We start from the raw sequence: 10,271 nt of genomic DNA, 5'->3' as shown, positions 1-10,271 counted from the left end.
AGTGAGTCAAAGAAAAATACACTTTTAATTGAGGTTCACACAATACAAATGAAAGACAAAAATAAAAACGTAAACAATAGTTTAAAAGACGTCATAATGTAGCCTATTGGTAGATGGTCAGTAGCCTAACAGGTTTATAACGTGTCTTTAATCATGATTCATGATTTACAGTTTCTCTGTAGAAGAACATTTCTTTCTTTTTCTTTCTTTCTTTCTTTTTCCTTTTTCTTTTTATCTTATTCCTCTCAAGATGCAGTTTTGGACACTACCAACAGGCTGTCCCCTCTCATCTCTCATGAGTCCTTGGTATCTCCAAGGTAACCAGCGACTCACAACGCTGGAATGCGATGTCCGGACAGATCTGAACCTATACGGATTCGCCACTAAAGAGAAAACTTCTGAAACACACTTTAGTGATCGGCTTTGCAAGCCTGTAAGATTTGTTGTGCGCGTTGTTCACCTAGAAACGATGTGCATTACGCTATTGTAGATAACCCTAATTGATAAGCTTATCGGATCACATGATTAATGCAAACTCTAGTGCGCCTCTGAATTATTGATTCAAAGGCTATAGCCTTTTGTCAGTAGGTTCTGTCAACGAGGTATAGGTAACCTTCATTCCTCTTGCCTATTGCAATCATTGATATAGATTGTAGTGCAGCAAATAATGGGTGGACAAGCTGCAGTTGTTATGCTGGTGTGAGTTCAGTGGCTACTCAATAACCAGTGTCACTTCCTTCCTTGGCGACTGCGCGTGTCCATCAACAAAGTGCGGGGCTTAGACATAAAACTGTTCTGTGTGTCTGTGGTGCAGGGACTGTATTAGATATACAACTGTTCTGTATATGGTGCAGGGACTTATATATACAACTGTTCTGTGTCTATGGTGCAGGGATTTAGGTATAAAACTGTTCTGTGTCTATGGTGCAGGGGACTGTCTTAGATATACAACTGTTCTGTGTCTATGGTGCAGGGACTGTCCAGTGGCCGGCGACGTCACGGGATTCGAGAGCGCGACAGTGAGTGCGCCTCAGGACTCAAACACTGTGGCATGTGTACCGAGGTGAGTTCCCCTGATCCGACTCTGGTCTGGAGAACTCGTGTTCATCATCGCATTGGAATGGGACAGGGGATGAAGAGCAGACATCTGAGTGATCTCGGTTCCTCATGATACCAGGCAGAAGACCCTTTTTTGACTACAAGCTCCGGAGTTCAAGATCCAAGGGAATTGTCTATTCTGTCAGAGATGTCCACCACCGCTGCAACTCCAACCATCCCCTCGTCACAGTTAACATCGGATCAACTTACAGTCATCGTGGCATCATGTAAGTATAAGCCTTTAATCTCTCATATGTCATATATCACCGCGATATTGCTAGTCGCTTTTGATCATAGAATACAATAAAATCACACATTAATCCCTGACATTATTTTTGTAAACAGCTCTGCTATTATGACAAACACCTGCTTTTTTGCTTTCTGATTTACATTCACTGTAGACAGCAGTTTGTTGACACCAGTGATGGACAAATTCATTTTATGAAACCACTGCTGAAGTGGTGTGTGATAAGGAATATATTGAACAGATTTGTTTGCCAGCTGTGATCCCTGTAGATAGAAGCGTATTTGCTTTCCATGTGACATTTGAGGCATTTGAGATTATTATTGCCTATATTTAGAACCTATAACCTATTTCTATAATATTGAAGCTGCCAGTGTTATGGACGGACTGAAGATCACTATCAAAGGAGGAATTATATCCTTTACTTCACACTCAGATTTGACTGTAAATTCACTTGAAGGCTGTAACATCTAGACTGGAACTAACATTGCAAATGACAACTTCACATTCTATATCACCCTCCACAGAATGAAAACATTATATACGCTTTATTAGATGTTCACAGCCTCTCAGCTGTATCACTAGCTATTACAAAATCATTACAAAATCCATAACCAATTCTCAACAGAATGATGACAATATTCCAAACTCTTGTTTTCACAAATTACAATGGTGCCTTGTGTGTAGGCTGTAGGACAAGCCCCATGCCGTGATTATAGGAAGACTGGTGCCTGATTAATGCTAAACGGGAGTTGTCTTTCTTTCCCTCTCTTTTAATAGTTTCCTCCCTGGTGTTCTTTGTGGTGATTGTGGTGCTGCTTTCCATCATATACCGGAAAGACCCTCACTGCTGCAAAGTGCGCTCCTATCAGGACACACATGGAGACCTGGTAAGACCTCATTCACATTTACATTTTTGACATTTAGCAGACGCCTTTATCCAAAGCGACTTACGAAAAAAGACATTTGTCTCAGTAAGTGAATAATCTATTCATCAGTCATGGCAAGAAAAAGTAATCTATGCTCGAGCCAGAGGCCATTGGCAGTCAAAATGCTAGAAGAGAAGAATTCAAATGTCTTTTTTACCTCTACAGTATCTTATTATTATGTCTTACAGAACGATACAGGGGAGTAAGAAAGTGTCCCTTGAACATGTTCTACTTTGGTACATTACAGATTAGATCAAGTGACTGAGGCCAAAAATACCATGCAAATTCAATGTAGTGCCATTAAGAGGTATCAGGATGAAATTTGCATGACTATGGAAAAGGCTCAGCATAAATGTGATATGATCATTGTAAGACCATGGATTTGCGTTGATGGAATTAGCAGTGCCTGTTGATCTGTCCTCCATTAAACACTCTGAGAGCCAAAGGAAAGTAACTGTGAGCTGAACAGCATTGGCACACAGTCAATTCCATTGATACCTGCATTGATTCATCATGAATGATGTTACAATACAGCCCCACCACAATTAGACGAGCGCAAACTGATTTTGTTTTACTTTTAAGTCACCATATAATGACTTCTAAGGACACCTAATATCAAAACACATGGGTGCCTGACATAATGGGTGCCTGACATCTCAGCAGGCTTGTTTCATCAGGAAGAGGAGATGATATTTTATGATTGTTTTTGTTCCCATCAGACTACACACCCACAACATCATTAGCACATTCAAATTCTTCCGCCCCGGAGGCAGTAGGCAAATCAGTGATCCATATCTATCGAAAAATGTTAACCAAACTGTGGTGTGCCAGGATACAGGAAATAGTGGACAGGAAGTGTAAACTCTCCACGAGGGTCACTCTTCAGTGGCTGTCCGTCCTGCGTGTTTCCTCTTCCTGGCCTGTGTCCCGCCCCGCCCCCCTCGCCCCCCTTGCCTCGCCAGGTCTCCAGGGGGTAGTGGTGGTGTGTTATCTCTGGAGCACAGGGACACTGCTGCTCATACCGTCCCTCTCTCCCACAGACAGGAAACACTAACCCCGTCTGTTATGTTTGGGCTCTGGCCTCTGGGTCGATAGAAGTTGTGTTGTTTGTCTCACGTCAGGAAGAAACAGGCTTGTCCTCTTGTGCATGCTGGCTGTTTTTGACCTGTGCTGCTGTCAACTGGAGTCCCACCACACACGGCAGAACAGACAACTTTGCCCGTAGCCCTCTCCTAACATGTTGTCAGGGTGGAGTGTCGGGTCTTGACTGTAAACACGGGTGACAGACGGTAAATATGGAGAGCGCTGTGGCTACGTAGAGACGACCTTAGGGACGGTTACACCTACTGGAGGTGGATACACAAGCTAGCTGATTGTTATGTGATGAGGAAATCCAGAGATGCAGTACTCAATAACTCTCTCCATTGAGAGCGATTCATTGGAGAATAGTTTTTTTTCCTTTTCCACCCATTTATGTCCTGAATTAATTTCCTATTGCCTGCAGGCGTAGTCACTGTTGTAATTTTTTGGCAGAATTTTGTTTTGGCAGAAGAGGACGGTTGTATTTCAATATCATTACAAGGACACAGACTTGTAAGAGGGCCAGATTGCGAGGGAGGTTCTCATGGAAACAAGCCTCTGTCATTGTTTTCCAAGGGAACGTTTACTTTCCTCTATCTGCGTTGAACCGTAACCACATACCTTCTCCTGCTGCCGTTCACTACCATGAATAATGGGCCAGACCCTGCCGTGGGTGTTGGGGACAGAAGGGACAATGGCCCCCCTTCAGGTCACGACACTGAAAAAGGCACACTGCCGACGAGGTCCTCCCCCGATTTCAAGTCTGATTTTACACGGTTGTGCTTTTTCACACTGGCTGAATCGCAAGGAAGACAACAAAAGGACAACTCTCTTTCTTCTTCTTTTTTTTCTTCCTTTCCTGAGGACTTTTTTTTTCTTTCGCCTGTTGAAAGTGCCAACCAGTGAGGAAAGGTGACCCTTGACATGACTGCTCCTGTGGCGACTCTCTCTCCTGTCACATGCTGCCGGAGGGGCGGTGGTCAAAGGTCAAAGTGCGTCCCTCGTGAGTGTGAGTGATATCACCGTTCAGGCAGGCACCCTGATCTGCCTTCATACTTTGAAGGTGACTGTCTAGTTTGAATGTACCAGCGACATTTTTGTCTCCGGGATTGTCTCATCGCTACACAACTTTCCTGTAAAACGTCGCTCTAATGGTGCGCCAAGTATCCTCAGGCTGAATTGGAAGCCTCAGTCAGGCAACAAATGACTTTGTTGTAATGCTGTGCCACCCCGAATGACGTATGGGGCCATAATGTGTATTGGAGCGCGCTCGTTTAAGCGGTACCTGCTGCAGTTACAAGGGGAGAGAGAGACGTTGAAAAGAGCCACGGTGTGTGGTTTGTTGCCTGGGACCCTGATGACACAGTAGGACCCAGCATTGTCCTCCAGACAAAGAGTCTCATTTAGGCCCTGGGGTAATCACCTAGTTTTCCGGCAGGGCTTTTGAAGAATTCCAGCATCTCCTACAGTGGGAAGCCTGCTGCCTAATCTTGTTTGGGAAGGGGCTGGACAGAGGAGGAGACACGGAAACCAGAGGGTGGTCGTCTTATTGGCTAGATAATTTATGGTATTGGTAAACCAGCCGGGACCCACAAGGATTAAATAAGGCATGCAAATTGAACAATCATGCTGAAATTAGGGGAATTCCTGCCTAATTAGGGCGTTAGGGATAATGTCAAGGAGGTTCGCAATGTGTTCGTCGAGGTCGATCGCTCAACTCTGTCACTGTCATACATAATGGTTACTATCACAACACATCCTATGGGGGTTACTCCGTGGTGACTTTCCCATAACACATGCTGATCCCTGTCCCTTGTCTCTGTCCTGCTCCAGGACGGCCCTCTTCAGTACTACAGCAGCAGGCAGACTCTGGTAGGCTCCCCCTGTGTGGAGCAGTCTCCGGACATTTTACAGGACAACTCTCATACCCAGGTAAGAAAGTGCAATATTGTGTGATAGGGGTTAGTGGTGCCCTAATACTACTACTACTACTACTACTACTACTACTACTACTACTACTACTACTACTACTACTACTACTACTACTACTACTACTACTACTACTACTACTACTACTACTAATAATAATAATAATAATAACTTTTATTTGTATACCACTTGTCCTGCAAACGTTGCAGCTAATAGTAGGTAGGTAGTGGTGGGCTAATCATAGTGAGTTGGACTGGTGATCAGAAAGTGAGTTCAAATCCCCACACCACTACTAGTGTGCACCACCACTAGAGTTCAAATCCCCACACCACCACTAGGCACTAAGCCCTAAGATACACTAGAGCGAGACTGCCCCTCTAATCTCTAATTGTAAGTGACTTTGGATAAAAGCGTCAGCTACTTCTCCAGTGCCTACCTCGAAGCCTCTGGACGACCATCAAAATCCCTCTGTGTAGGTAAGACCTAGTCTGGAGGGTAGATGATAAATATATATCTGTGAATATGGTGGTACCTCAAACAGTGATGCACAGACAAGGAATCTCCATGGCAAAGTGTTTGTGTGTTAGGTCTCCAACACTGTTCCATTGTGTGTGTGTCCTATCTGCCCCCCCCCCCCCCCCCCCCCCCCCCCTCACACACACAGCAGGCAGGTCAGATGTTCCTCATCGGCCTGCCCTCCAGCTACCGCCTGCCCTCCCTGGAGGCCCCCCTCCCCAGGCTGCCGTCCTACGAGAGCGTCAGGAAGAAGGACCGCCAGAGACAGATCCACCTGATGATCGCGGACCGCTTCGGCCTCAACGGCCCCATTCCGACTGAGGTAAGTTACCGTGGTGTGGACCAGTGTTATAAATGATACTGTAGTATACATGACTTGGTATGGTTGACAGTAGACCTCAGTCAAAACTGTTTCTATCAACTCTTGGTTCAGCTTGGAAACCAAAGGAATATCCCCCCCACCCACCCAAAATAAATAAATAAATTATATATACCGGTATATATATATATATATATATATATATATATATATATATATATAAAGTGAAGAAGAAATACCATATTGACCCAGATGTTCTTTTAAGTAATAGTCATATACAATACTTTACCTGACTTGTTTTATGTTATTTTAAGTAAATCTTCCAATTAAAAAAAAAGGCAGAGGCCCTCTCATCTTTAGTTTTGTCAATAACAGGAGAGAGATAATGACAGAGAGAGGTTGTGTCACATAATGGCTGCGCTCTCATATTGTACTGTGAGCTTGTTCGGAGATTAGATGCTATTCAGAGACAGCGGTGAACAGCGACCCTATCAGCTCATCACATCCTCCGCCGCCGCTCTGCGCCTGCCGCGCTTTTCCGAGCTTTAACCGCACTGATCTTTCGCTCGGCACTGACTTGCGTAACGCTCGAGCAAACAAGGTAATGAGAAAAAGGCACATCAAACATGATTACGGCTCGCCTCCTGAGTGTAAACAGTGCCAGAGAATAGAGCTTTGTGCTTTTCTCAGATGTTTTTATTTTTTTTTGCTCCTCCTTTTCTTTATGAAAATGACCTAGTGAATGAGTGCACCCCCCACCACCACCCACCCCATCCTGTCATCAGTCAGTCAAAGTGGCCTCCCTCAGTAGGGGAGGGTGGGGGGTGAGGGTGGGGGTTGGGGGGGGGGGGGGGGGGGGCTGGCGTTGTGATGGCTCTTAATTGCCCTGTCTGAGCGGTGGCCACGGGGGTGTGGTAGTGAAGTGAAACCGGCCCTGGTACGTGTGTGGTGTGTTTATGGAGCTGGGAGGGAGAGGCGTGTAGGGCAGGGCTGTCCCTGCTGCCCAGCGGGGGGGCCCCCGAGCAATTAAAAGATAAGAGGACTCATTCAGGTAGCGAGGAGCCGCCTGATGAGGGAGATACACACTGGAGGAGCGCGTGTACAAGACAGCCAACGTGCAGCTCGCTAGGCTAATCTGGAATGTAAATACAAACATGATGCGATTGCGCTTTGTGTCATGTATCAAGGACAATACTGGGGCAACAATACTACCGGGCAACAATCTAATCCTAGGATGAGGACGTTATCTTTGAGTATTCTGTGCCTTTTTCTGTGCTGTTCTATGCATGGATTGTCCTGGAAACCACAGCCAGTGCAGTTTTTAAAAATAAACCGCTTGTGAGTGTTCCCATACGGGGTGACTCATAGTCTTGTGTAAAGTTGTTGTTGTAAATGTTCTTTGCAAGAATGGGAGACAGACTTGTTTGTGCTTTAACCAACTCCTTGAACATTAGGAGTAATACTCATGCTGAAGGAATGGGGTAAGAAAGTGAGTCTCAGGGACAAACACACTCAGACAGTGCCATTAACGATGTTACATTGACCCACTTACACTTGGACTATGTTTTCAAGCGATGCTCTCTAAAAACCGCTCTCTCCTTCCCGTCTCTTACACAGCCCCCTCCGACGTATGAAGAGAGCATCCGGCAGTCCGTGGAGGTGCCCTTCGATATCCTTGGGTCTGTTGAAGACGCCGCCGCCCACCCCCAGAGCATGTACCCACAACAGCCTGACTCAGACCCCACAACACAGCCGGAGGGCCCCCCCCCTCTGCGCCTCTCCGCTCAGGATACCGAGAGCGCCCCCCTCCCCGTCTGAACATCTGGGCACTCTACTGACTTCCTGCAGGTACATGATGAAGAGGGTCAACTTGCAAAGTATGGATGTTTTTTTCATCCAGCTTGATTCGCCAAACTGATCAGAGGATATATATAAAACAGACTATGGAAATGCGCAGGTTCTCGAACTGCTGGGGTTCACGGGTCAGCTCTAGAGACCGGTGGGTCGACCGTTCTGTCTGAAAGGAAGCTGTGACAGTATGCTGGAAGAGCGATGGCGACCAAATATAAGGGAGGTGTTCCACAGCTCCGCTGTTTCCACAGAGGCTTCCTCCATAGTGAATAACTGTCACACTTGAAATCGAGGTCCAAACTCCTTCAGTCCAACCTGTCAGTTGTCATTTCAGACCGGAGCCTGAACGAGCCCTGAGAGACCTGCATTGACTATCATCCATAACAAAAGGGAAGCGGTCGTCGAGATAATGCTCGACACTATCCGAGGAGGCCGGTTCATCTCAAGCCAAAGAAAACCCTCCGTAACAGGAGAGGACAACCGTGACAGAGGACACTCCACTGCATATACACTACTGAAAAACACAAAGACCGTGTTGCTGTGAACCGAAAAAAGCACCCAAAAAAGGGAAGAACGACCTTTAAAGACTTAAGAGAAATGCTGTCTTGTGCTTTTTTTAGATTGAACGGTACCCCTTGCCCCCTCTTTGCATCACTTCATGGATTAAAGTGATGTAGCAACTCCTATTTTAACGATCATCGCAGTCTGTGTTTCGTACTGTGTCTGAGCCAAAGACCTATAAAGGTCTTAATTATGCTCCCATCCTGCTGAGTGTTGTACAGCTTCTGCTTGTGTTTGAACCCTGGAACCTGTTAACACTAGAACAGCCACGAGGGGTCATTTGTGAGTAAAGAAATATTGTATATCTTTGCACTCTACTTTTCCTAGATATGTGTGTTCTACCGCCCAGTATCCTTACATTTTGGAAATCACATCAGGATAAGCTAGTATGAAGCTATAATTTACAAGCGGCCAACTAGTGGTCGTTGTGTGTAAATAGCAGCTTGAGCATTGTAAAGAGGGGGCTCTTTTTGTAGGTAAAAAAACAGCACGGCTGTTCTAGTGTTAAGAGGGTGGTAAACACCAAGGTGTTTGCTCTGTGTGCAGGGGTCTTTTAGCTGTGCGTTAGTCAGCAAAGGGAAGGGTTTCACCACTGGCTTGTTTTTATTCATGACCTTTGAATGTGAATAGCCTTTTGTACACCAGTTTATTTTACAAAGTCAAGTCGGCCGTCTCTTTCTTTGAACAAGTCTTACCATGACGGAGAGGAAAATCATTTGATGTAATACAAGTATGTCGTTTACTTTCCCTTCTCAGTCCATCACGTTTAAGTAAGTAAAAGGTTGACATGGAAGTTAACCAAGCGACAGGCCTATTGAAATGAACACAATGGTAAAATACTTAAAGTAAATTACTTGTCAAGGCATGTGAGGGGCCCCCGCATAATGACATAAATGTGATGTGACCTATGCACACACATCCATGCATTCTCACTGTACAGTTTTACATGTAAATAAACGGAGTTGTTACATTTAGACGTTTCTTTTGGAACTTATTCACCTGAATAGTTACTCGCCACCATTGCTCTATGAATGTCATAACGACACTGTTTGAAGAGGAACATTGTATTGTTGAACACTGAATATGTATGAAACACCCCTTCTCTATCAAAGTTCCAAAAGAAAACTCTCATGAGAACTATCTCTCTTCGGTTACCCTCTGACATCTGGTGGCCAGTTCTGGAAATGCTGATCTCTGAAGACAACAACATTTCACCTCTATGTACACATAGCAGTTTGAGACAAGACTCTCACAGACACACATATTACTGACGGTGACATCATTATGTTGAGGTCATGAGATGAGGTGTTCACATAGGGCACCATTGTCCTGGTTAAGTGTCTAATGAGGGAATCAGGAGGACACTGACAGAGGCCCCTCGAGCCTCTTCACAGCTGGGCTCCACCGCAGGGTACAGCCTCCAGGAACAATGAGAGGTAGAGACACTGCAGGCACAACATCTTCCATTACTGTGTTCTAACTGAAAGACAGAACACACAACTGTTTGGTATAATCCCCTTGAGCGCTCATAAAGGATGAGCCTCATACTTGATAAGGTCACAGGTCGGTTGTTTAGTTCCTAAAACGGTGGGGGAGAGGGGCGGGTGCATGGAGTGCTGTGCTTTTCATCAGTGACATCTTACCATCTAATTAAGCATGCCGATTTAGTCTTTAGGGGGATTAACTGGGGGGTAACAGAAAGGCAGGCTTTGTTTGAACTAGAATTACTTCCTGATAACTCTTC

The 10,271-nt window shown here is 45.3% G+C and overlaps 2 protein-coding genes across 2 annotated transcripts in view; one reads left to right on the top strand and one right to left on the bottom strand.

Annotated features, from left to right (window-relative positions):
• The window catches only part of npm2a (nucleophosmin/nucleoplasmin, 2a), a 41,248-nt gene that overhangs the window by 22,710 nt on the left and 8,267 nt on the right, over window positions 1-10,271 (bottom strand). The gene's annotated exons all lie outside the window — the stretch shown is intronic.
• Window positions 1,040-9,495, top strand: LOC308152053 (uncharacterized protein). Its single transcript, XM_080524961.1, has 5 exons — window positions 1,040-1,325; window positions 2,123-2,232; window positions 5,185-5,283; window positions 5,945-6,118; window positions 7,733-9,495. The coding sequence occupies exons 1-5, from the start codon at window positions 1,247-1,249 to the stop codon at window positions 7,931-7,933; spliced, it is 663 nt and encodes a 220-aa protein (XP_080381087.1). The 5' UTR covers window positions 1,040-1,246; the 3' UTR covers window positions 7,934-9,495.

This window comes from Nansenia antarctica (assembly GCF_963989245.1).
Source record: "Nansenia antarctica genome assembly, chromosome: 2".
Classification (NCBI taxonomy): Eukaryota; Metazoa; Chordata; class Actinopteri; order Argentiniformes; family Microstomatidae; genus Nansenia; species Nansenia antarctica.
This window is presented reverse-complemented; position numbering and strand designations above follow the sequence as displayed.